At 51.4% G+C, this 26719-nt stretch overlaps 1 protein-coding gene across 1 annotated transcript in view; it reads left to right on the forward strand.

Annotated features, from left to right (window-relative positions):
- The window catches only part of Ctif (cap binding complex dependent translation initiation factor), a 266617-nt gene extending 250228 nt beyond the window's left edge, over positions 1 to 16389 (forward strand). The window contains 3 exon segments of the mRNA XM_052155712.1: positions 14430 to 14483; positions 16083 to 16193; positions 16195 to 16389. Of these exon segments, the coding sequence (XP_052011672.1) occupies positions 14430 to 14483; positions 16083 to 16193; positions 16195 to 16299 (270 nt within the window). The 3' untranslated portion in view covers positions 16300 to 16389.
- The last annotated feature ends 10330 nt before the right edge of the window (positions 16390 to 26719 follow it).

The raw sequence follows: 26719 nt of genomic DNA on the forward strand, positions 1-26719 counted from the left end.
CACAAACCCCAGATCTGTGCAGCCCGACCTATGCCCGTCTCTCTCCTTAACACCTCACCCTGGCCTGTCCACAGATGCCCCCTCAGACTACTAATGCCTTGTGGACTTGCCTCCTGCTCCCCAAATCAACACCTCTTTGCAGGGCCACCCAGTTCTAGCTGCACTAAGTCCAATGCTGTTTTCGCGTCTCATTCTGTCCTATCCTGAACCCGCCAGATCCCAGGGCTGCAGACAATTTCTGTGACTCCCTTTGTCACTTTGTTCTCTCTACGGCTCAGCTAGGCCACTGTTCCTTCTGCCTGAGTTGCCCACCAGTGTTGTAACCATGCTTCCTTCCTTCCTTCTATCCCCTGGCCTGTCTCCATCCCCTCTGCTAACACTGTAGACCACTGAGAAGGCTTCCTCAACCTCCTCTTCCACACAGGTGACAAATGGGTGCGATCTCTGCCTGTCACCCCACCCTCACCCTGTGCCCCACACAGGCCCCTTTGATGAGGGACAAGCCCCACTGGCAGAGCTGCGCTTGCTCTACACTGGCTATTCCAAATGGTTTCTGCCTCCATCCCTGGTTCCATTGTTCCAAGCAGTGTCTGTCTTCATCCCTGCAGCGATCCACAGAGGAAGAGACTGCTTCTGTGCCCACATTGCCAACTAGAAAACTGAGACCCTGAGAGGTGGCCACTGAGTTGTGCAGACTAAGTGGGCGGCAGAGTTAGGATTAGTACCTTATACCTTGCATTCCAGACATCTATCTGCTGGGCTCTGGGCCTCTTTATTGGATGGATAGATGGATGGATGGATGGATGGATGGATGGATGGATGGATGGATGGATAGATGGATAACTGTGTGGGTGGGTGGGCAGATGGATGGATGAGTGGGTAGGTGGATAGGTGAGTGAGTGAGTGAGTGAGTGAGTGAGTGAGTGAGTGAAGGGTATGTGGATGGATGGTTGAGTGAGTGGGTGGGTAGATGGTTAGGTAGATGGGTAGATGGATAAATGAATATTTGGGCAGGTAGGTGGATGAGTGGGTGGGTGGATGGATGGATGGATGGATGGATGGATGGATATATTTTCCTACCTGTGGAGGAGTTGAAGGCAGGACCTGTTCTACCGTAAACCTCTTGTCACTAAGGGGCCCTTTAGGGTAGCTTTGCCCTAGACAGTACAAACTTCTTTCAGACCCAATCTTTCAATCCTCCAAGAGGGTCAGCTAGGCACAAACCTTCACATGAGCAATGTGAAGAAATCCAGTCTTCACAGATACCAGAGGCTGGGAGAAACCAAATATAGTTGCCTCTAGACCACAAAGCTTCTTGCCAGGGACACGAGGGGAGCACTTGGATAGACTTCAGGGAGCAGGGAGAAAGGAGGACGGAAGAGGACTAGGGAGGAGGAAGAGGGGAGGAAGGTTGGGAAGTTGTCTTGCATTATCTGAGAAGTGGAGCCAGGACTGAACAAGGTATGTTCGACAGAGGGGGTGACGATTGGGGGGGGGTGCTGGGGGGAGGGGTGCTGAGATGGAGCAGGAAGCTGGTGAGGATAAGAAGGACAGGCGAGGACAGGACGGCTCCACAGGCCCGTGAACAGATAAGCTTGGCCAGAAGAAGGTCTGATAGAGGAGGGAGGACACAGTAGGCCCTGATGGAAGCAGGCCAGGGAGCAGAAATGCCAAACTAAGCACTTTATCTCCTTGAGGCACAGAAGGACCGCATGGAGAGCAAGAATATTGGGTGGAGGATTATTCATCTGAGAAGATGCTCCCAGCTGTGGTAGCACTGCCCCATTTTTATGTGTCTACTCTGCTAAGGGTTAAGCTCTAAAGCCAAACACACTTCCAGATGCCAATTAAAGTCTCTTATCTCTGAGTCTTGGCAGAGTCCTCACCAAATCCCTTCTGAGGTCCCCAAGTGGCCCCAGGCCCTTTTCTTAGCCCAGGCCTGTCTGCCCTCCTGCTGGGTGCCTGACACAATACTAATTATGCCTTTAGCACAGCCCTATTATTCTCTGAACCGTAACAGAGCTTGCTTGTCCCAGGCCCAGCTGTCCTGACCTGTTTGTCCTTGGTTAAGTCTAACCCATTAAGGAATCAGTTGGGTTTTGTCATGGGGGGGGGGGGAGGGGGGAACAGCCCTCAGTTCAACTTCTGCAGTGTGGTTTCTGCCACCAAATCTTCTCCATCACAGTAAGGTCACGCCCCTGACTAGGATCCAGGTAGCTATGGGCTCATGACATATATATATTTGAGATAGGGTCTCTCTATGTAGCCCTGGCTGTACTGCCCTGGAGATTGAAGTATAGACTAGGCAGGCTTTAAACTCACAGAGATCCACCTGCCTCTGACGCCTGAGTGCTAAGATTAAAGGCATGCCCCACCATACCCAACTTAATAGGTTTTTTGTTTTGTTTTGTTTTGTTGGTTTTTTTGAGACAGGGTTTCTCTGTGTAGTCCTGGCTATCTTGAAACTTACTCTGTTGTCCAGGCTGGCCTTGAACTCAGAAATTTGCCGCCTCTGTCTCCTCAGTGCTAGAACTAAAGGCGTGCACCACCACTGCCCCCGGCATTATCGGCATTATATGTTCATTCTTTGTCTGTCTGTTTGTTTGTGTTTGTTTGTTTGTTTGTTTGTTTGTTTGTTTTAGGATGTATGTATGTATGTATATGTATGTACATATGTATGTATATGAGTGTTCTGTAGCTGTCTTCAGACACACCAGAAGAGGGCATCAGAGATGGTTGTGAGCCACCCTATGGTTGCTGAGAATTGAACTCAGGACCTCTGGAAGAGCAATCAGTGTTCTTACCCACTGAGCTACCTCTCCAGCCCCTTATGCTCATTCCTAAATGCATCCAGAGAATATTGCAGAGAACGTGGGAGAGAATAATTTAAACAAAGTGTTTTGGTTTTGCTTTTTTTTTTTAATGGCATGCTCAACGACAGAAGAATGGCTCAGCAGGTGACTACTTCTGTCCCTCAGGACCCTTGCCAGTCACTTTTGCACTGTCCTCCCATATCATCTAAGATGGATTGTGACCCCTGCCATTGGAAGAACAGACTTGCAAGTGTTGATGTAGGCCTACTACAGTGAAGCTGAGAAGATCGGATCGGTCCACCAGTTTATCTGCAGGCCCTGTCTTTAAGTGAGGGCCTCGAGGTATAGGAAGCCACTTCCTCTGTAACAAATGGGTGAGGCTCTTCGGGTTTAAGATACCGAGAAGTCACTGCTCTATTGAAAGCCACCTCTAACGATTAAATCTATTTGTCTAGTGTTGTGAAAGGGACCTTCACACTCCTAAGGCGTAGCTTCTGAGCTGTGGATGGTGACAGGGAGTGGGGGGAGGGGGGTGCAGGCAGGGAGGAGGGGGCTCACAGAAGGTGTGCCTTGGCTAGTGCTCTTGCAACTCTAGACAGCAGCATGGCCACCCCCAGGAAGCTCGCTCCATAAGAGGAAAGGACAGTTTCGCAAGTGAGGCTGGGCCTGGGGAGCTGCCCATCGGGGCCTGGCACCGCGCTGGGCCTGTTAGGAAATCAGGGAGACATTGTGTCTCCCGGGCAGGCGCCACTTCTCACTCGCCCCGGCCATGCTCACTTCAGGCGCTGGCTCCAGAGTCAGGCTGGCAGCTGGGCAGGTGGCTGGGTGCCCTCTTGCCACAGGCCTGGTGCCCAGGAAGCTACAGCTACGGCTTGGAAAGTGTCCCTCCTTTGGGTCCCATGGTAAGGCCAGGGGCCTGTGAGGGGCCGCAGGTCAGCAGCGAACTAGTTACGAAGAATTCCAGACTGTTTCCTCCAGAGGTTGAGCGCCAACGCCCTCTTGTCCTTTCCTGTCAAGTAGGGATTCCTCTATACACACACAAAAGAAAACCCCACCCAAGATGCCCAGCTCCCTCCCACACCGACTTGAAGAGGAAGGTCTGTCTGTGGTTCCGTAGCTAGCTTGTTATCACTAGAGCCATGAAGGCGCACAGAACTAATATTTTAGTATTGTATATTTGAACTGAACCAGCAAAGGGGTCTGGGGCAGGAAGGAAAGTGTTTGCTATCTTGAGGGCTGCTCAACCAAACAAGATGTTTCTTAGCAGAGACACAGCCATGGGAATGCGCCCAAGGTTAATAATGAAGAGAATCTAGGTCCAAATGGTGGCAAGAGATGACCGTAGGTGGGAGAGGAGGTTGTGAATGAGGACAGGGACAGGACAGCCCCTGCTCACCTGGGGATGAAGCCTGTGAGGTAGGCACGCCTTTCTGTGGATCTCTCCTATTTCATAGGCTGTGAAAACACAGCCAGTCTAGAACAACGTGAGGCCCCTTGAAGGTCTGTGATCCCCGGAGTGAACTGTGGGAGCTCGCACTGTGCACACCCAGAGTACAGCTAGCCTCGCAGTGTTCCCCACTTCAGATCAGCAATCCACCTAAGGCATGCGGGCCTGCAGCTCCCAGGGATGTTCCTCGGAGGCAGAGGACTGGCCCGCTTGACTCCTCAAAGTCTAATTCCAACCAAGAGAGCAGGCCCCTCATTCTACAGGCGAGTTGCTATGGGAACTATAACCTTGAATTTCCTGGCTCTGAGGCTGTGAAAATCACAACCTGAACCTTCCGTTGAAGTGGGTTTTTCGATTAATTTCCTGTTTGATTGTTTACTTTAGAGAGCGGAAAATGCCTTTGCAGCAGCTAGGTCCCTTAACCCAGAGGCTGTCACACCCTCCCTGCAAAACCAGCAAGGTCAAGTCCAGGCCTTGGGTGGGTGGAAGGACTGGGGGGGGGGGGGGGCGGAGTAAGGGCCTGGGCAAAGAGGAGGCCCAGCTAGGGGCAGAAGGCGGCCCGACCCCTCTTCTGCCCTGCTTTTCTCCTTGTTTTTCCCGGGGCCCCAGTATGGTGAGACAGACCTAGGAGTTCCCACTCTGGTCCTAGTTGGGGAGTCTGGCCACCCACCCAGAGCCCCAGGCCTGGCCCCCAGGCAGCCTTAACCCTCCCTGACTCAGAGAACTATTCAGTGCTGAGTCAGACGCAGGGCGCAGTTATTCCATTCCTTCAGAGGGTAATGTGAGGGGTGATAGTCAAGAAAGGCCCCTGTGCCTGACTCTCTAAGCTAAGCTGCCCCACAGGCAGCTAGGAGAATGTCTGCCTTGTTATCTTTCTTTTGTTTGCTGCGGCAGAGAGCAGCACATGATGTCAGCTGCTGTAACCCCATCCCAATTTCGAGCTGCACTCGCTCTCTCTTGCGTGGGGGCGGGGTGGGGTGCCGGAGGTTGGCAGGCAGGCCCAGGTGAGGCCCACGTCCCAGCATCCCCTTCCCCTTTTGATGAGAAACAGCCTGTGATAGGTATGGCCTGAGCATTGGCAGCCCGAATCCTCTCATCTGCATATTCGCTCAGAGAGAGGCCGCAGCTCTGCACCTGCTTTAGGAGTGGAGATGCTGAACCCAGAGGGACTGCCTTGTCTTCTTGGACCTGTAAACTATCCAAAGCACGGCAGTTTGAAGAGGCGCTGTTACTAATAGTTCCCAAATGACAGGTTAAAAAAAAAATGAGAGCATCCCAGACACACCAAGTAGTCAGCCACCCACCTGTCCCAGACCTGACTGCTCAACTCACTGGGTAGCAGAGTAGCTAAACCACATTGACTCTGAAGCCAGACTAGATCTAGGTTCAAATCCCATTTCCCCACTATTGAGTTCTCACCTGTTTCTGTTCTGCCCCGTCCCCCGTCCCCAGCATGAGAAATTATTTTAGTGTCTAACAGGTCAGGGGAGGGGGACATTTAAAAATGTGTACAAAATGCACCCAAAATAAACAGGGAAAATGTAAAGCAGGTGACCGGTGAGATGCCCAAAGTTGCTGCCCAGCATTAAGGAGGCTCCTTAGGGGGGATGGGGGGAGCTACCTCCAGTCTCTCCTGTCCACCCTTAAAGCAAGATGGGTAGATGCTAGGGTAACTCAAAACAGAAAAGACAAGCAGCTTCTAGAAAGGACTGGGATAGACTCTACAGGCAAAGCTGGGAGACTTTGGTGGCAGACATGGCTGACCCCAAGGTCCTGGGAATCCACATCTGCAGGGATTGTGGGCAGAACTCCCTCTTCTCCAGGCCACCGACCAGGGTTTGGCTCCCCAGAGGGGCCACTGGAGCTGTGGCCCCTGGCTCCGGTGTCTACAGAAGGAGTCAGTGTCTGCTGAGGGCCCCAGATGAGATTTCCATTCCCTGGGGCAGCTGTGGATGAAGCACTACCCCCATGTGACATTTAGTGTGGTCACTTTGGAGGGGAGGTTTGCAAGCTCTGCAAGAAGGAAGCTAATTATCCCCACCGGGCGCCTGGTCCGCGGCTAGAGTAATCTGCTCGCCTCCATTAGAGGGCTGGCAGCCAAACCTCGGGCACAGGCTTGGACTGCATGCACTTCCTTGACATCTGACCCTGGCCTACCTACCAAGACTCCTTGTTAGGCTAATAGACAAGTGACATTAGGGGAAATTTCCCTCTTTCAGGTATCTGAAATGCTAGCAGCACAGATGTTGTTATCTAAGATAATGCTAAGAAATTAACATGTGAATACTCTGAACCCCGGTAGCTTTACCCAAGGGTGGACAGTGTAAGCACCTGCACAACCCCTGCCTCCAGCTCAGAGGGAGAGAGCCCTTCTCTTATCCAAGACTGATCTTTGTACCTGATGCCCCCTCTCTCCTAATTCTACCCTATCTGGTTCAGTCTGAAACTTTTCAACAGGTTACAGATCCCCCCTGCCTCCACACACATTCCTGTCAAACCAATGCCACTCTTTTCTCTTGATGTGTTCTCTCCCACAGGCGAGGTCTGAAGAAGAATAAGAGAGAGTTGGGGAAAGAAGGAGGAAGAGAGAGATATCAGAGAGGCCCCCAAGTAACAGAAAGCAGGAATATGTTCTTTCTCTGCGTGCTTTGAGCTTCCTTCACATCCTCCAGGCCCGGTGTCTAGCTTCTGCCTGCCTCTAGCTCGCACTGATGTCATCATGGCAAAGGTCACCCACTTTCCTAATCACTAAATCCTCTGTGGTCATTGTTCATCTTTCTTGATCTCTCCAAGCATTTGACCTACTGACCTTCCACTTCCTGGAAATCTTACCTTCCATGACGCTACTTCCTCCAGCTCCACCTAGATCTCTGACTGTCCTCCCCTTGCTCCCCCAGGGTTCATCCTCTCTTATCCAAGATCAGACCCTTCACCTTCCCTTCTCAGTCCATCTCTTCTCCAGGTCACCTCATTCATGCCCGGCCGATGGCCTTGACTGATCCTGGGTACTGAGCCAGGTAGCCATGCTCCCACTACTCATACACTGAACTGGCTCGCTCCCCGCCTTCCCAGACTGTTGGTGGCTTTGCCACATATGCATCTGGTTAAGCTTCAAGCCTGGGAACAGCTTAGCTCTATGTCCCCCCAGCCCTGAACTCACCGTAAATCTATTCTCTCTCTTTGACTTGATCCTCTCTTTATACCTGCCTCAATCCAAGCCACCACAACTTCACATCACAGCCTCTTCCTGGGCTTGGTGCCTCCCAGACTTCCTCATTCTAGTTTATTCTCCATTCTGTGAAAGAAAGGATCTTTCTTAAATGTAAATATCATCTGCTAGTCTTCCATTTAAAACCCTTTCAGGGGCTCTCCAGAACCTTGAGATTAAACACAAAACAAAACAAAACAACAAACAGAAAACAAAACCTGCAGCACAGCATCTAAGTCCTGTTGGTATTTGTCCCTGGCCTTGTTTGTTATGCTGTGTGCCCCTGCCCCTGCCCCTGGCCTGTTTATTTCAGGTATCTTGGCACACTGTTAGCATACTGGCTGGTACATTGATGAACTCTGCTTGCTCTCATAGCCTTAGCTTGTGGACATTCTTCTTCGCAAAATGTCTGGAATATTCTCCACTGCCACCATTGTTCTCTCCATGTTCTAACCCCACATGCCTAAGTCTCTCTAGTCTTCCCTACTAAGTTAGAAGTCTAATCATTATTATTCTGTGTTTACACTGTGCTTACCTTATAGGACGTTCCTTAAACATTTGGATGTCAGTGTATACATACTTGAGTGGATGGATGGATGGATGGATGGATGGATGGATGGATGGATGGATGGTTGGATGGATGGATGGATGGTTGGACAGACAGATGGATGGATGGTTGGACGGACGGACGGACGGACGGACGGACGGATGGATGGATGGATGGATGGACGTATGGGTCAATGTGTAGATAGAAGGGTGAGCGAATGAGTAGGTTAGGGTAAAGGGGTAAGTAGATGAATGGATAAGCAGATGAATGAGAACGAACAGAAGAATACAGTTGTTACCAGTGAAATCAAAGAATAGACAAAATCAATGCCATGTTGTAAAAGCCCAGGTTGGCTTTTACAGCCACCAGTCAGCAGAATTAAGAATTATGAGTTCCAGCTATCAAACTAAAAATTAGCTAGTCCAGGAGAAATGAACAGTGTTCTCCAAGTCAGAGGATGCTGACCCAGGACTCTGAGCTTCGTCTACCTCTGCTCAGACTCTCTGTCTGCCTTATGCAAGCCATTTAACCACTGAGGCTCCGTCTCTCTGTCTATTAAGTAGAGATAATAATGCCTGTGGCCTTTGCCTGTCTCCACAAGAGTGTCACGAGGGTACAAAGTGTGTTGGGATCTGCGGGAAAGATATATGTTTATAAAGACATAAGTGTAATCATAATAATAACACCTTGTGTACGCTTAGATGGGGCTTTGTGCTTTTCAAAGTTCTTGCCTACATATTATCTCAGTTGACTCTCAAAACAGGGAGGTAGATATTATCCCCATTCTCGGATGAGGAAACTGAGGTGCAGTGTGATTAAGCGGCATGCCCTGGGTGACTCTTGGTCAGTGGCAGATCTTGATTACCAGCCTGCTGCACATTTTTGATGATAGCCTTTCCTCGGATAGATTATCTGCCTCCCTGAACAGAGAGAAGTAGGCATAATTGACCCTCTTCTGGATGACTCAAGGTCATTACTGCAAGTATCAGGTCCTGTGTTGTCTTCTAGACTTGGCTGTGATGCAGGCCCAGAGCCAGCAGAGGCATAGGATAAGGATAGACAGACTCTGTAGAGTCCCCAGCCCAACACCCTATGACCATGTGCTGGGGCTGTGTCCTATCTTTCTCTCCTGTCTTTCCACTGTCAGTGTCTGGGCCCATCTCTGAGGTGTCCACCCTTCCAATTCTTTGATCTCCTCTTTGATCTTTCCGGCCTTCAACTTCTTCCACGCTTTGATTTTATCCTTCCAGGTCTTGGTCCTTCCATATATACATCCAGCCAATCAGGACACTGTGATGGGCTCTACTATCCAGCAAGGTAGCAAGGGCTGTGCTCTATAGATTTCTTTACCTTCTACCCTACCTGCCTTGCTTCTTCCAGCCCATCCAGAACCTGTGCTATTGATAACAGGGTCAGAGAGAGCTCTGAGGCAGCTGGGTCTGTTCTCCAAGACTGCAGAATGTGCCTGTGGAGAGCTGAGGTGGTCAGGAAGGGCTGGCCAGCACTGCTCAGGTTGACACCCTCGCCAGTGGGACACGAAGCTGTGGCGGTCTCCTTGTGCATCCCTACCAGCACATCAACAGCCCCATGTCTCCTTCCCTCCGCACCTTCTTCCTCTCCCTGCTGGGTGGCATCCCAAAAGCCATCGTGGCTCCATCCTGGGCATGCCTTGGGCAGCATGCCCATGCCCCATGGCCCTTCCCAGGGGGGACTCGGGGATGCTCTTTCTCTAGTTGCTGTCAGGCCTCCCACAGCCTGGCTGGAGCACCTCAGCCTCTTCTCCCTGAGGGAGGATGTGATGGGTGTGCCCACAACAAGGCTCCGGCAGAGACAATAGCCCAGGAATGTATTCGCTTCCTAACAAACACTGTGTGGGCTCGCACAATTGCCTTGGAGTCTCGTCCAAGAAACACATTTCACAGTGCAAGGGTGCGGGTGGCTTGCCTGCCCCAGCCCGCCCACATCTCTCTCTATGCCAAAGACTTGGATGAGGGGTGGCCTCTTCCCTACCCAGACCTTCACCCGAACATGGGCCACGCTGGTCCTCCATTGGTGCTGCCCTTCTTAAGAAAAGAGGCTCGGAAGGACAGTCTATTCTTCCAGAGGGTTTTGCTCTGGTCACCGGTTTTTGTTTTTGTTTTTTTTATTTTTATTTTTATATTAACATACATAGCCAGTTTTCTGTGTTGTGGTAAAATATACATGCCATAATATTTACCATTTTAAATATTCTTTTACAGTATTAAGGCCAGTCACATTGCTTTATGATCAACCCCACCACTACAGAGACTTTCTATATTTCCCCAATTGATAACCTGTCTCCACTGACTAACTCCTGTCCACCCCCCAGTTTCCATCAGCTACCATCTGCTTTCTGTCTCTAAGAATCTGTCTGTCCTCAGAACCTCATGTAAGTAGATTCAGGCTTTGTTTGTTCTTTCCTGCCTGGCTACTCTCAGTGGTTCATGGACAAGAAGACACATCGTGACTCCTGAATATTATTCAGCTCCAGAAGATGGAGCATCCATTTATTTCCCCCAATGATGGACACTTGGCTTGTTCTGCTTTTGACTACTGCCAGTCATATGGCCCTAAAGAAGTATGGGCGTGTTATGTCTGCTCAAGTGGCCACTCCTTTTGGAGACCCATCTTTGAGTTCAAACGACTGTCTCTCCTGAAAAATCCCAAGTAGAACACATATAAATGAGAGAATGGCCCCTCAACATACAAATAAAATAGGGTTTTCTTATCCAAAAACCCAGCTGTCCTTCTGGGAACCTAGACTTGGAGACATGGGACACAGAACAGGCAATCTGGGTCAAGATGGAAAGACCAAAAAGCTCTGTACTTGGAAGGATGTCTAGGATATCCACAGAGGGAAAGTCCAGTAGCGGATACTAGGGAGCCACGGATGGGTCTGGGCAACCTGGGAGGATCCCGCAAAGGGGTACCAGGGAGGGAGCCCTCAGTGAAGGAGGCAGAGACGAGCCTCTTGCTAGCACAAAAACAGAGGTAGAGACTTCCTGACTGTCCACAGAGCGGGCAAGCACACAGAGGTCAGAGGGGGAGGTTAAAGGAACTATTCTACCGTCAACACTAAAGAGTCCTAGGGTTCCATGCTCCACAGATAGAGGTGAGTCTGCATGTACCGGGTGAGCAGGTCAGAGTTCAATGCCAGATGTCTTCTTCCTTATTGTTTGAGGCAAGTTCTTCAAGTGAACCTGGGCCTCAGTGATTAGGCTACACCAGTAGGCCCTGGAACCCAGGGATCATCCTGTCTCTGCCTCCCCAAGGCTGAGATTACAAGTGTGCCCCCTGACAGTTGGGGTTTTTACACAGGTTCTGGAGATCCAATTCAGGTCCTCCTGCTTGCCAGAGTAATCTCCCTAAGTAATGTCCCCAGCCTTCCCTCCATGTCCTCTCTGTACGCAGCACCGGTGAAGACAGGAGAGTGAAGGGCACAGCCCTCAGTGCCTTCCCTGAGAAAGCCTAGCAGGCCTGTGCAATAGGGCCTATCACACGATGTGATTTTTGGCTTAGTCCAGACTTTCCCCACAGCCAAGGAAGAGATAAGGTTGGAAGAGGGAACCCTCCCACAGCTCTACTTGGGAGTCCTGAGCAGTCTTCCCTTGTCCCAAGTGAGGGACACAGGCCCTGCAGGGTAGGAGCGGCCTAGGATAGCACAGAGACATGGGGAAAGAGTAGACGACTAAAGGAAGGGACATGGACAGAGAGCGGAGCCTCATCCTGTCATGGAAGGCCAAGGGAAGGCAAGCAGGCCTTGGATGATAGAGGTAGGGAGGAGTTGTTGGCTGGGGGTCAAAGCACTCTGCTGACAGGCCTCAGAGCTGCCTGAGGCTTTCCCTGCATCTTACCAGAAGTGGGGAAGCTCACTCCACAGCAGCCATTGCTTCTCAGGCCCTGGGTCTTTGAGGAAATTCCCATAATATTACCTCATGTGTCAGAAACCAGGTAGGTACTTATGGGGAGGCAGACACTACAGGCCCAAAGACTGATCTCTGGACCAACATGACCAGCACATGCCAGCCTGTGCTACTACGAGAAAGCGGCCTTGAGTCTCCAGTTGCCTCCCCTCAGCCTCTGCCTTCCATGCAATTTCTGTAGCATTTTATTTATTTATTGGAAGGTCTACAGAGGGACTTGTGGCTTTTGCTTGTTTTGAGGTAAACTCTCACCAGGGAGCCCAAGCTGGCCTTAAACTCAACATCCCCCTGCCACAGGAAGCCCTGACATTCCGGGTGTGCACCACCACTCCCAGCTAGCCATTTATGGTTTAAGGATTCTCTCCTGCTAACTGCCCTCCACCGCAGGAGAGGGCTGAGGGGGCACTTGAGGGAAGGTTGCAGCAGGAGTTCCAGAGCTATGCAGAACTCACCTTTTGCTAGCCTAGCCTCCATCTTCCCCGGGGAGGGGGATGGGGGCAGTAAGTGGAAGCAGGCTTATCTTTCCCTCCAGCGTCACCCACCAGGGTCACTAAGCCCTTCCAGGCTTGGGATCAGCCCCCAGAGTGGGGTGGATGAAATGCTGGCCTACTGCAGGGTGAGATACCCCCCAACATTTTCCAGAATGTGTTTCCTAATCTTCAACCTGGTTTCCTGAGTCACCCAGATGACACATGTGTGGCTCTTAGAGCACCCCAGGACAGGACACCTCCCGTGGAAGCCTCCTGGGCTCTTTTTAGGTATTGACAACCCTGGGATAAGAGTCAAGAGAACGCCAGAGGCAGACACCGCTGTGGAGGGAAGAGACAGCTGTGTGCCGCACAGTCCGCTGTGCAGGCGTGGCAGGAGGTGTCCACACTACTGTCTTTCTTTCACTCTAATAGAATGAAGTAGATAATGGGTATATTGTGTAAAGTGTGTGGGTACATGCTCAGAAGAAGCTCCTGCCAGGAACACTGACTGGGTCAGAGGCTTTGGAGCTGGTAATTATTACCATGTCACCCTAGAGCAGTGGATCTCAACCTTCCTAAGGCTGCGATCCTTTAACACAGTTCCTCCTGTTGTGGTGACCCCCCCACTCCCCAACCATAAAATTATTTTCCTTGCTTCTTTGTAACTGTCATTCTGCTACTTTTGTGAATTGTAATGTAAGTATCTGACATGTGAGAGGTCTGACACGCGACCTCTGTGAAAGGGTCGTTTGTCTCCTTCCACAGGTTGTGACCCACTGCCCTAGATGATACCGGCATGTGAGCTGTGTGTTTGTAGAAACATCCATTGGAATTCTGTACCGTGTACTTTCTGGCGCGGGAGGTGTGTGAGATGGTGCCGCTCATACCCTCCTCTGTTACCTTCCCGAGGCCATGTGTATCACTCTGCTCTGACGGCAGTGGCCTCTCAGACTGGCCCTTCGCTTACCTCCTGTAGACACTGCCAGCTTGACGGGCTATCTCCCTGCCTCCCAAAGTATCTTTTTTTTTTTTTTTTACTAAGCACTTGTGCCAGGGGCTAGGGACAAAGGTGGCAGATCAGGGCAGGTCCTGGTCTTATAAAACTTCATTTGTGATGAAGGAAGAAGACACCAAGCACACAAGAAGAGAGAGCTGTAGTCAGGGGCCCTAGAGAGATGTCAGTGGTGTATAGATAGGAGCATCAGTGACACACCAGGCTGCTATCTGAAGAGTCATGTGTGAACAGGACCTCGGTAGGGTTAGATAGTGAGATCTGTGGTCATGGGGTGGCCTAGAGTCTCCAGGGACAAAAATGTGAAGACCGGAATTAGAGCTGTGATACGTGTGAGACGCGCCATTACATACTGAAATTGCTGACCATGAGCCAAATGTAGCGTCTGTAATCTCAGCACTGGGGAAGCTGGGGTAAGAGGATCACTAGTTCAAGACCAGCCTGCACCATGTATGAAACCATGTCTCAAATGGGAAGAGAAAGTCAAACAAAACATTGGTGACACACACTTCTAATCCCAAAACTTAGGAAGTGGAGACCCAGAGGCACCAGGAATTCAAGGTCACCTTCAGTTACATAGTGAGTTCAAGGTCATCTTGGGCTACACGAGGCCTCTGTCTCAAAGAAAAAGTGAATCTTATGTTAGATGAGTTATGTCTCAATTTCTAAAGAGAGAGATTGAGAAGACAGGGTGGAGAGGTGGAGGAAACCTTGGCGGGATGTGGTCAAGGCAGCCTGGCCATGCCTTGGTTAATAAGCACTTATTACAGAGGAGCCCGGTTGGCTTTGGCCTTGCACTTGTCTCGGAGAACCATGTGTGAAGGCTCAGCTCTCTCCCACAGCCAGGTCTCCACTCCTGACCCAGTGAAGACGCTGGTCACCAGTAGCATCAAAGCCGGGATAGGAATGGGCAGAACAGTGGCCCACCTGCAGGGCCTAGCAGCTGTGTACAGCCTGACCGTTTTCTTCTCTGCCCTCTCTTCCGCAGCTCCTGCAGTCACAGGACGTGAAGGAAGACGCAGTGCTCTGCTGCTCCATGGAGGTGAGTGGTGGTCTCAAATGGCCTGATTTCCAGACTCGCTCGCTCGCCCTCGGGCCTCACAGCTGAGGGCAATGGAAGTCACTGGGGCAGCCACTGGTCCCAGGATTTCTGTGGATCCAGGCGGGTAGAGGATGTTCTCTAGGGGAATCATTACAGGCTGGCACGGTCCATTTCCCAGTCCAAAGGCCTCCTGCTGTAAGATCAGGTGCATCTTATGAATGGCTTAAGAGGTTGCAAGTGACCTGCTGTCCCCAAAGATCTCCCTTCATTTCCGTGGTACACAACTGGGAGAAGGTGCCAAATGCTTGGTTGAGTCTCCCACATTGGGAGGCACTACTCCTCATCTCAAGATGTAGCTACTGAACACTGAGGCTTCTTCTGGAATCTTCCTTCCAAGGCTGGCTGGGGTTCTTGGGACAGATCTCTGCCCTCTACAAATAGACCCGAGTCACTCAGGATGGCACACAGAGAGAAGACCTTCTGGCATAGGGACCCAGCCTGTCCATGCAAGTGAGCTTCCTGTACTCTCAGGTGGCAAAGGCCACATCCCAGGAGCTTTAAGGCCCAAGAACCTGCGCTGGTTGTATAAGATGGTCATGAGGTTCGTTCGCTGGGCTTCCGCTGGGCACCTGCATGGTACTTGCAGAGATTAGAGGGAAAGATAGGTCAGGGTCTGGTCCTTCAGATAGCTTCAAGGCTGGCACATGCTCAGGGGCTGAGGAGTATACAGGGAAAATGTGCATGTATCCCTAGAAATCATGGGAGGTCAGTCAGAGTGGGTCACAGGTGTCAGAAAGGAGCATTGTGGGAGAAGTGGAGCCTAGAAAAGCAGGTAGGACAAGCCAGGGTACAGTGGCAAGAAGCACTCAGTTACATAGGGTCCTATGGAGGTTGTTAGCCAGAAGGCCAGAAAGATTACAGTTTCTCCTGGTCAGGTTTTTGTTTTCTTTAGTTCTGTTTTTTTTTTACTCCAAAGATTAATGAGTCTCCCAGTTACCTGGCTGACCTACTTCGGTTCATATTTTTCTGTTAGGTATCATCACAGATATGAACAGAGATTAGTTCTGGGGCTAGAGGTCTATTTGGGCTTAGAAAGGAGACCCCATCTCCCCTCGTATTCCGCACAGGTACACACAGGTACTGATCACTCGTCTGTTTCCAGAGAAATACCTGGCAAATGGGAATTACCACAAAGATGTTTCATCACCCAAGGGAGCAGACCCTGGGGTCAAGCGACGACCTAAGTGTAGTCAGGGAAAGCTTCCTGCAGGAGGGGAGGTTCTGGGGTAGAAAACACAAGACATGGGTTCCTGGTGAGTTGCTATCAGGCCTGGGCAGCAGGCACTATCCTGGTACCCGACATACCTGCTGGCAGATGGTTGTAAAATCTCACCGTTGGCTATTCCTACCTGGATCTGCCTATTCCTAGGACAATTTAGATCTTTTTTGGGTCCTTGCCTCCAGCCTACCTAGCCAGGGATGGGGAGGGAGATGGAGGACAGGGAGGAAGATGGAGGACGGGGAGGAAAACGGAGGACGGGAAGGGAGCGTGCATGTTACGGTCGGAGCCCCAACCCTGAGCACACGTTTCATCCACAGCTACAAAGCACAGGCCGGTTACTCGAGGAGCAGCTGCCGGAGATGATGACGGAGCTCCTAGCCAGCGCCAGAGATAAGATGCTATGCCCCTCGGAGTCCATGCTAACCCGGGTCCCTGCTCCTGGAGGTTATCGAGCTCCACGCCAACAGCTGGAACCCTCTGACGCCCCCCATCACGCAGTACTACAACAGGACCATCCAGAAACTGACAGCCTGACAACCAAGGGGGCCTGGCGGGCAGCCCACGGGCAGCTGGGGCCCTGCTGCACAGGGCCAGATGGACAGGCGAAAGGACAGGGGTGGCCCTGGCGGGAAAGAGAACTGAGCGGGGAGGCAGGTAGCCATGGCGGCCAGTCTGGAGCCAGCGGAGGAGGGGATTGGGTCCCTCAGAAGGGCTCCCCCGTGCAGCACCACCCACCCCCAAGCCTGCGCATGTGGCAGCTCACACCAAGAGAAAGCATGTCTCTTTGTCCTGGTGGTCATCCGCCCTTACCCTCTTCTTCTCGGCTCCAGTCCTCCCCGCCCCCTACCTTCCAGCCCCCACCCCCCCACCCCCCATAGAGCTTTATGGGAGGAATCTCTGCCTCTCCTCACTGTCTACAGCTGCCTCTCAGCCTCCCACACCTCTGGCCACCGCTTGGGTCAGCCAGGACTGCTGAAGGCTGAAAAGTGGGTCGAGACGGCTTTCATTGTTCCCACGTGCTGTCAGCCGCGGTCGCCAACTGGCAGCAGGCGGCGTGCAGCAGATGTCTGGGAGGACAAAGGCAGGCACGGTCCCCACCAGCCGCCCATAATTGATGGCCTTTGTCAGCCCCAGCGGAGCTGGAGAGAGGCTTTTTTTTCTCCTCTAACCTCCGTGCTCCACCCTCCAACCCTCAGCCTCCAGCGCCAGGGCCCACTGCTCCCCTAGGCAGAGAAGGGAGAGCGGGGAAGGGGGGTGGGGCAGGTGGGGGGCGGGGGGGGGGGGCTCACAGCTCAGCTTGAATCCTTTTATTTTGTTTTTCAAAAGTTGGTTGCTTTGAAGTCTCTTTTCCTCAATGAAAATGCCCTAGATTTTGTGATCACATAGTTATCCCCTCAAGGATCCCCCATTAGTGGGAGATCAAACCCTGCCCCCCCCCTCTGGAAAGACTCTAGCCACTAGCAGCTTGCCAGTAGCCAGCTAGTAATTGGAAACTCCTGCCCCAATGGGGGTCCCCACTGGAATCCGGTGTTCCTGGGCCCCTGTCCTGCAGTGCCTCTGTTCTGTCCACTGCTAGCTTCCAAAGGGCTGATACTGTCCCCTGGACTGACTGCCTTAGGACTTGCCCTAGCCCCTGTTATGGCAAACAGGGCCAGAAACGAGGCTGGCAAATTAAAACCAAATGCAGGTCTTGTTGCAAGCGACTGTTGGGGGAAGAGCCCGCCACTGGCTCCACAGGTCCTGGAGCCTCTTTCATGATCCCTCTGCCTCATCCCAGGCAAGACCCACAAGCCCTACCTCCAAGGCTCCCAGGAGAGGGCCGTCATTGGGTCCTGGCTGGGACAGTTTGGTAGGCGACCAGGCAGACATCCAAATGACCTTCAGGCTAGAAGCAAAGTTCCGGTTCTTAGGAGGCGCTGGTTCCAGGGAACACCACTTCTCTGATGGCTAGGGAGGAGGACGAGGCAGTCCAAGAGGCTGGTTTTGCTGGGATGGCTGGTGGCTCTTCTGCCTCATCTCCGCGAAGCTGGAACCCACACTTTGATGATCTCTGCAGACCGTGTGTCCAGCGTCTTCCCAGTTTGCCCCTTTCGCTGGACCTGGTTATACCTAGATCATGGTGGAGGCTCTTAACCAGTGGTTCTCAACCCGTGGGTCATGACCCCTATGGGGGAATCGAACAAACCTTTCACAAAGGTCACATATCAGATATCCTGCCTAGCTGGTATTTACGTTACAATTCATAATGATAGCAAAATTACAGTTATGAAGTTGCAACGAAAATAAGTTTGTGGTTGGGGGTCACCACGGCATGAGGAAGAGCAGAAGTATTAAAGGGTTGCAGCATCGGGAAGGTTGAACCACTGCTCGCTGGGCCTTCTAGTTGAATTCAGGCGTTTGGAGTGTAAAGGAAGGATGGTTTCTCCTCATTGTCCCACGTCTAGAAGAGTAGAAAGGAGCCCGGGTGGGGAGGGAGAGTCCCCGAGTTCTCTCTGGCTTCTCCAACGGACACAGCTGTTCTTGTCCCAAGATGGGGGCTTCAGAAGCAGACTGCTGGGTATAAGGTATAGAGGTCGTGGCCACCCAGCTTTGGTCTCGAATCTTTTCCTCTCCTCCTGCCTAGCCTTGCCTCTGCTTCTTGCTGCCTTGTCTCCCATCGCAGCTCTTAGGCTGAGCCTGGAGCCCAGGGACAGGATAAGCCCCACAGGAGAGGCTGAGGGAAGAGCAGGGCCGGTGGAATGGCCAGAGGAGACACCAGGGAAATCATGGAAAAGTCGAGCAGCCCAGGCCCACGGGCCCCTGCTCCCTGCGGCGTCAGGGAGCCACAGGTGGACTTGCATAGGCTGCTTCCTAGGTGTCTGTAGGGTGGTGTGAGCATGTGTGTGTGCGTGTGCGTGTGCGTGTGCGTGTGCGTGTGCGTGTGTGTGTGTGTGTGTGTGTGTGTGTGCACGTGCGAACACATATATGAACATTTGCATCTGCTAAGAGTGAAGCAGGACCGTGAGGAATAAAGAGGCTGATGGCGGAGGCTCAAGCCACGGCAGAGAGGTCTCCTCGACTCCTCACTGGGCTCACAGAGAAAGGCCCACACAGTGGCTCCCAAACACTACGTAGAGGGGCTAGTGTCCCCTTGAGAGGCAGAGACCATGGCTTTGTGAGCACCGTGGGCCTAATTCAGCTCCTTCTAAATGTCCGATGGGGGTGGGGGGGTCTTGCCGTAGGAACATCCCTTCCTAGGGCCTTGAGGACCAGTGTGAAGATGCAAGATATAAATATGTATACATATATAAATATATTTTTAATTACATGTTGTGTCCCGGTGGCTCCAGACTTGCAGTTTGCCTAGTGTATTCCATTGCTTGAAACTACTTCCTGGTCCATCCTAATATGACACTTCCAGCTGTCTGTCTGTCTGTCTGTTTTAAATGCAGATCTCTGCTACTTATTCAGACATGGAAAGAAAACCTTTTTCTTTTTCCTTTTTAATCTTATTTTTTTTTTTAATAGACAACAGTAAAGCCTAAAATCTAAAAGGCTGAGCGCCTTCCTGTGGGGGACGGACGACTCAAGCAGGAAGTAGGGGACTTGCAGGCACACACAGACCCTGGCCTCCCCAGGCCAAAGCCTCTCCTGCTGCCTGAGGAAGGGCCTATCAAAGCCTGCCTCTGATGAACGAACAGGAGGCAAAGCCTCTCTCAGACTTGTGTTGTCCTGTCTGGCTGTGATGATCTGATATTGAGCCTTTTTAGCGCCCCCCCCCCACCTGTCCAGACGAGCTGGTCCTTGTTTCCCTCTCAAGTGGCCTTCGGGTCACTGTCCTCCTCATGAACTGGCCATATTGCCTAAGCTCTGGGACCACAGATCCTGCCAGGCTCTTGACCTCCCCTGGACAAGGCCAGGACCCCTACCATTAACTACGGAGAACCTCTTCCCACCTCCCCAAAAACCATCTTTATCCACGCATCCTTCCTCATCCAGTCTGTAAACTTTACAGTCTAGGGATCATCTTGTCCATTTGTGTAAATGTAAATGTTGACCCAACTGGTATTTATTCTAATTTTTATTGTATTTTATTTTATTTTGTCTGAGGGTGGGGGTGGGGTAAGTATACCACTGGTTGCAACCAGGGCAGCTGTAGGGATAGAGCCCAGGAAGAAGAAGAAGCAGCTCCTTGGGGTCACTCTAGATGGCATCCTCTGGGTAGCCATATCCTAGGCTGTTATCTGGAATCAGAGGCCAGACAGTGTTCGTTGTCCCGTGCACTCAGGCGCGCCTGCGTGGTGTGATGTCCCGCAGCTGCCTGGCACCGTGTTGGATGGGGTCGTTGAGGAGGTGGGTTGGAGAGAATAGAATTCTCCTCTGCTCAGGACACTTGCCCCAGAAGATGGAGCTGGCGCCTCGCTGGGCCAGCTGGGAGCCTGGCAACAGGACCTACCTCCCTGGAGCAGGGTCTGGAGACTGCCGCCAAAGCTATGGGCCCATCCTGCTCGCACCGTCCCCCTTCCCACTACCCGTATATCCTGCTTCCCAGCTGAACCCGAAACACAAGTGGGTTAAAAAAAAAAAATAAATGATACCAAAAACCAAAAGTATCCTGAGTCGTATTTCTCTGTATGAAGCTCAGCAACAGGAAGCTTTCCCCCCAAGCTTCAGCTGGTACAGACCGGAGTCTCAGGAGAGCCCAGCCCAGGCCGTGTGCTGGGTGGAGAGTCCTCACCTCTCCCCTGGCTGCTGTCCTGGCTGCTGCCCTGGAGTAGACTCTAGGGCAGGAGTCGGTTGGGAAAGGGATCATGCAAGATAAATGAACAAAGGAATGAGACTTCTGTCTCGGAAAGCTGGGCTCCAAGTCAGGGTGGTGGAATTTCCTGAAGAAAATGGCCGTGATGATCGCTTTGGCTCGTTACAAATTTAAGTAGCTCCTAGACTTCCCGCACCCAGGGAAATATCCCCACAGCAATTAGCAATGACTCCTTCTAAGAAGCCCAAGACTCTGGCGAAGTCTCGGTCACAAGTCTCGGTCCGGTGTCAGGCAGCCAAGCCAGTCTTTCGTGGAGTCCTAAATGAGCCCCCGCCCGAGGTGTATGTGATAGTTACTGCACCCGCATTTCACATCTTCTGCGGGGAAGCAAGGGAACACTCCCTCTGGGTAACAGCCCTCCTCGGGTAGTGTTCAGTGTTCGCCTCCTCCCTAGGTGGGCACAGAGCAGACCTGAAGAGGACACGTGGAGATCCAGCCACTGCCCAGGACGAGCCACACACCTCCACAAACCACCTCAGGATAACCAAACCTAAACTCGGGCAGAAGGAAGCGACGACGTAATTAAAAGACTGAGATCCTTGTCAAAACGATGTTCAAAATGTCGAAGGGGTAGGGGCAGCGGTGAGGGGGGCAAAGGGAAAGTGTTTGGAGATAGCTCCCAGGGAGAAAGGGGGAGTCCAAACCGGAAACTCCACCCGAAGAGATGATTCCGGGTGACTTAGTCCTGCTTAGAAGGGGATAGATTACTGAGTCCCGTGCAGCCTGTCATCCAAATACGAAGCGATTCACGCTGCACTGCACCCCGTCTCTGCTATGAGAGTCCTCTGTCTTGTAAAGAGCGGGTTACATTTGTCCTAGCTCTATAGAAAGGCAAAAGAGGAACAGTCTGTTTTAAATGATCATCTCAAACGCACCACAAGACTGACAAAGGCCTTTTGAGTACAAAGCAAAGGTTGGGAACAGATTCGGAGCGAAGCAAAGGGGTCGTTGGTCAGGGAGGCAGTGATTCTGCCCCAGGTTAACGCTCTCAGTTGGCCCAATGAAGGCAGACAAGTGGTGTTTAGTTTTCTGCGTAAGATTTTTAACTTTATGGTGTGTGTATGAGTTTTTTGCCTGTGTGGTATATGCACCACTTGTGTTCCCTGTACCTGCAGGAAGAAGACATCAACCCTTCTGCAATCGGAGTTATGAATGGTTCTGAGCCACCATGTGTGTGCTGGGAACTGAGCCCTGGTCCTTTACAAGGGCAACAAGTACTCTTAACTGCTGAGCCATCTCTCCAGCCCCTTGATTCTGTTTTGTTTTGTTGTTGTTGTTGTCTGCGCATGCAGGTGTGTGTCTCTGTGTGTATGTGTGTTGTGTATATCTGTATGTGTATCTCTGTGTGTGTTGCATATGTCTGTATGTGTATCTGTGTGTGTGTGTGTACGTGTGCGTGTGTTGTGTATGTCTGTATATGTATCTGTGTGTGTTGCGTATATCTGTATATTTATGTGTGTGTATGTCTTGTGTATGTCTATATGTGTATCTGTGTGTGTGTTGTGTATGTCTGTATGTATATCTGTGTGTGTGTTGCGTATGTCTGTATATCTATGTGTGTGTATGTCTATATGTGTATCTGTGTGTGTTGCGTATGTCTGTAGATGTATCTGTGTGCGTGTGTGTTGTATATGTCTGTATGTGTATCTGTTTGTGTCTATATCTTGTGTGTGTGTGTGTGTCTGTGTATGTGTGTGTGTGCGCACGTGTGTGTTGTGTATGTCTGTATGTGTATCTGTTTTTGTGTATGTCTTGTGTATGTCTATCTGTATCTGTGTGTGTGTGTGTGTGTGTGTGTGTGTGCTTGCTACATTACATGTGTGGGTGAACTTCCTGGGAGAGCAGGTAAGTCACTCCTATTGCCCTGTGCTGCAGCTTGAGTCTTTTAAAAAGAATTTATTTATTAAAGATAAATCAAAGGATAGGTGTATGGAGTCTATCCTTTCCTCTTGTCTTTACAAAGGTTCTGGGAATCGGACTCAGGTTACCAGGATTATACCAGAAGCACCTTTCCCGCCTTGAGTCGTCTTGCCAGTCCTGCTTTGACATTATTAAGGTGCTGGATATGGAACCCAAAACCTGGTGAAGTTTAGCACTGAGCTGGACCCCATACCGGTTCAGTGGTTCCCATTTTACAAATGAGCCAAGGGCAAACACTGCACAGCCGATCCAGCCAAGTGCCTTTTCCCCTAACCCTGAGAGCTGCCTGTCATTCTGCCCCACGCCCTGTCCCCTGCAGTGGCCAGTCAGTCAGACAAAGGGGCAGCCAGCTGCCTGCTGAGAGGGGGGTCAGGGCAGCTCTCCAGCTTCCCTCCAGGCTGTGGAGACCGGGGCATCTGGGCTTTCTGCATGGGTGAGGGAGGAGCCTGCAAAGTTTGAGTTCACTGTACAGTGTGTCCTGCTGGGTTCCAGTTTCCAAAGGCAAGAGATAAGAGTCCCTGTGGGGTGACACTTCAAGGGCCAGGCCAATAAACAGATTGCTAGAAACTTTTTCTAACTGCTGATACAGGACACACCTACACAGCGTTAACTTTCAGAACCCTGGCCTTGGAGAACTTCTTTTTCCACGTATGGATAGTGGGTATATCATGCCTTGATTGGGGTGCCAGAAGAAAGGGCTGAGAGCTGCCATCTGCCACCCTGGAGCACAGCATAATGCTTACCCTAGAAGACCAGTGATGATCTTGTAGAATTGACACCTGTAGCAGGTCTTGTAGCCACACTCCAAGCTGCGGTGCTGGCTTGGCCACTGTGGCTGAAGTGTGGTGGCCGCACATTCGGAGTGGGGGAGGGTCCAGTAAGCCACTTGAATTCAACAGAATGCATGCCCTGATTCAAGGCTGTCTATGGCACTCAGGGGCCCTAAGCCCTTTAGCTTTCCTAAGCCTACCATTCTGTGTGTGTGTGTGTGTGTGTGTGTAAACACAATTTCATGGTTTCTCATAGCTATATTAGTAGAGAGATAAATATATCAATAATTATTAAATATTTTCTCAAAATGTTAAGATTTCTTTGTTTGTTTGTTTCTGAGACAGGGTTTCTCTGTGTAGCCCTGGCTGTCCTGGAACTCACTCTGTAGGCCAGGCTGGCCTTGAACTCAGAAATCCGCCCGCCTCTGCCTCCCAAGTGCTGGGATTAAAGGCATTGTGCCAACACTACCTGGCAAGATTTCATTCTAATTTTCAACGAAATCATTTTGTGGCCCCTAGGAGGGAGCTCATCTTCATCCTTCCAAGTTACCATAGCAAAGCAGCCCCAACTGGATGACTATGTCTGTTCCTGCACAAACATCATGACCAAGAAGCAAGTTGGGGAGGGAAGGGTTTATTCAGCTGACACTTCCACATTGCTGTTCATCACCAAAGGAAGTCAGGACTGGAACTCAAGCAGATCAGGAAGCAGGAGCCGATGCAGAGGCCATGGAGAGATGTTATTTACCGGCTTGCTTCCCCTGGCTTGCTCAGTTTGCTTTCTTATAGAACCCAAGAATACCAGCCCAGAAATGGCATCACCCACAGTGGGCCCTCCCCGCTTGATCACTAATTGAGAAAATGCCTTACAGCCGGATCTCATGGAAGCATTTCCTCAACTGAAGCTCCTGTCTCTGTGATAACTCCAGCTTGTATCAAGTTGACACAAAACCAGCCAGTACACTCACGAACAACAGTTTATTTCCGGCTGTTCTGAAAGCCGGAGTCTGGGGCAGAGGTTTCAATATGGCGGGCTCTAGGAGTGAGGACCCTTCTGGCTGCTGCTGCCAACTTCCTGTTGCATCTATACAGGCAGGAAAGGGGTTCAGAAAGAGCTGGGGTGGGGGCAGCTTTTGTAAGGACACTAACTCCATTTATAAGGGGTCCACTCTGTGACACAGATCCCAAAGGTCCACCTCCGAATGCTACCATACTAGGGCTTAGAATTCTAACATGAGCTTAGAGCCCTTCAGTTCATAGCAACATGCTACTCAGCCTGAGGGAACATCAGCCCTGTGTAGATAGCCTCCCCGAGCAAAGAGCCCTGCCTTTCCCAGCTGCCCATTCGGTTTCAAGGTGACTTAGGGCAAGGAGGGGGTTAACAGAAGCCACTTGAGGAACCAACCCAGTGTCCCCACACCTGGGGCTCCATCCCCATTAGTCTCTATTTACAGAGCACCCTGCATCCCGGTCATGGTCCTGAGTGCCTAGTCTTCCGTAATCCACAGAAGCATCCCGTCTGTGGGTATGATTGGCTCTGGGGTCACATGACTACAGCCAGAATCCCACAGCTGCCCCATGTGTGGAGAGCTGTGTGAGTGGTGATCTCAGCCACCAAATTCCTGCTTCTGAGGCCCTTCCCTGCCCCCAGGGCTTTCCTATTACTCTCTCTTTCTCTCTCTCTCTCTCTCTCTCTCTCTCTCTCTCATACACACACACACACACACACACACACACACACACACACACACACTGGAGGGCTTCAGGGAAATGCATTCAGAAAATGAGAGCTGGCAGCAGCCTGCTGTGTCAGCCTCCCTGGATGTCCAGAGCAAGACAGTGGCATACCTAGGACAGAAAGCCAGTGCCGGACTTAGGGCCTCGGTAATACTCCAGTGCTTGCCCAGTTTCATTCCCAGCCTCGGAAGGAAGGGCAGCCCCTCCCTATCAGGTGGCAAGCTAGGGGGAACCCCGGAACCCAAGTCTGCATGAGGAAAACCATCATGTTGCATGCTGGGAACCGAGAGCAAGCTTCTAAAGCTTCTAGAACACCCCCACGGGTCACCGAAACACGTGGCAGCTGGATTTTAAAGGTGCGTCACTCCGGTGCACAACACCTTGCAGTTTGTAGTCTGTCCTCCCTACAGACCTGCTTTTCAATGAGCTAACAGTGGCAGGTTCCACAGCAGACACTCAACACCTGCAGTGTCAACGCAGGCCACACAGGTGTCAGTCCCACTAATCACCAACGCGCTTTGGAGCCACTTCCGGGAGAACGTCTGATTCAGTCTTCCTGCCTCAGCCTCCTGAGTGAGTGCTGGCCAGGGTTCCACGTGTGCACCTCCAGGCCTGGCTTACGCATTTCTTAGTTAAATGTAAGAGTGTGCACAGGGCCTCACAAGACCATCCTGCTGAACCGAGTAGAAAGGAGGTCCCCAGCCTGTGATTCCTGGGCTCGAGCAGAGTCTGTCTCTAAGAACTAGTGGGAGGCCTCGTGCTTGGAGTTCTAGAGACTTCGTGCAGCCCTTACTCCTCTGATTATGAGACCAGCCAGCCAGCCAGCCAGCCCACTCCAGACGCTCAGTTCCCAGGGCACAGCGGGGGCTCTGGTCAGGGTTCTTGGTGACCCAATAGAACACTCAGGGCCACCAAGGTAAGTAAGTCCAAGGTGAACTAAATAGGTGACTGAAGAGCTTGGGCCCAATCAGGGCCAGGCATGCATTCCAGTGTGGCTTCAGCCTAGAAAAACACAGATGTCCGCGCCTTTCTGAAAAAGCTGACAGAAGACAGGAAGGGGACACTATAGGTACAAAAAAAAGGACACTTGGGTTTTTCCTGGGTGACTTCTACCATGACACTCAAGGTGGTGAATGAGCAAGCTGAAAGTCCCAGGGTCTGTGTCGCACGTTTCATGGTCAGTGCCTCCAGGGCTGTGAACCTGGCAGAGCCTGGGCAACATTGGCTGGCTTCGGCACACACTAGACAAGCCTTCTTCTCCTCCATGGCGACAAGGGGCAGAGCTCAGCGGGTTTGAGTTACAGGGACTAGTGGAGCAAACTTTCACTTGGTGTCACCTCCTCCAGAAAGTGTGCCCCAAGTGTCCTCCAAGACAGGGTTGCACATTCCCTCTGGGGGGAACTGTAACTGGCCCCAAAGCAAGCCCAGTTCAGGGATAGGAACCTTCCCACAGCAACCTGGAGCAATTAAAAGGGAAAGGTGATGAGGAACATCAGGGGACCAGTTAAACTCTCCAGGCAGGAGGCATTTCGGTTGGAGAGGAGGCTCGAGGCCCAGGAGGCTGTAGATTCTGACCTTCACACCAATTAGATCTCTCCCTCGGGCACCTGACACTGTGCACTGGGAGTTGATCATGTGACTAACATACCTCTTTAAACTATGAAGTTTTTTTGGTTTGTTTATTTAGTTGGTTGATTGGTTTTGTTATTTTTTGAGACAGGGTTTCTCT

This window comes from Apodemus sylvaticus, chromosome 13, assembly GCF_947179515.1.
Source record: "Apodemus sylvaticus chromosome 13, mApoSyl1.1, whole genome shotgun sequence".
NCBI lineage: Eukaryota > Metazoa > Chordata > Mammalia > Rodentia > Muridae > Apodemus > Apodemus sylvaticus.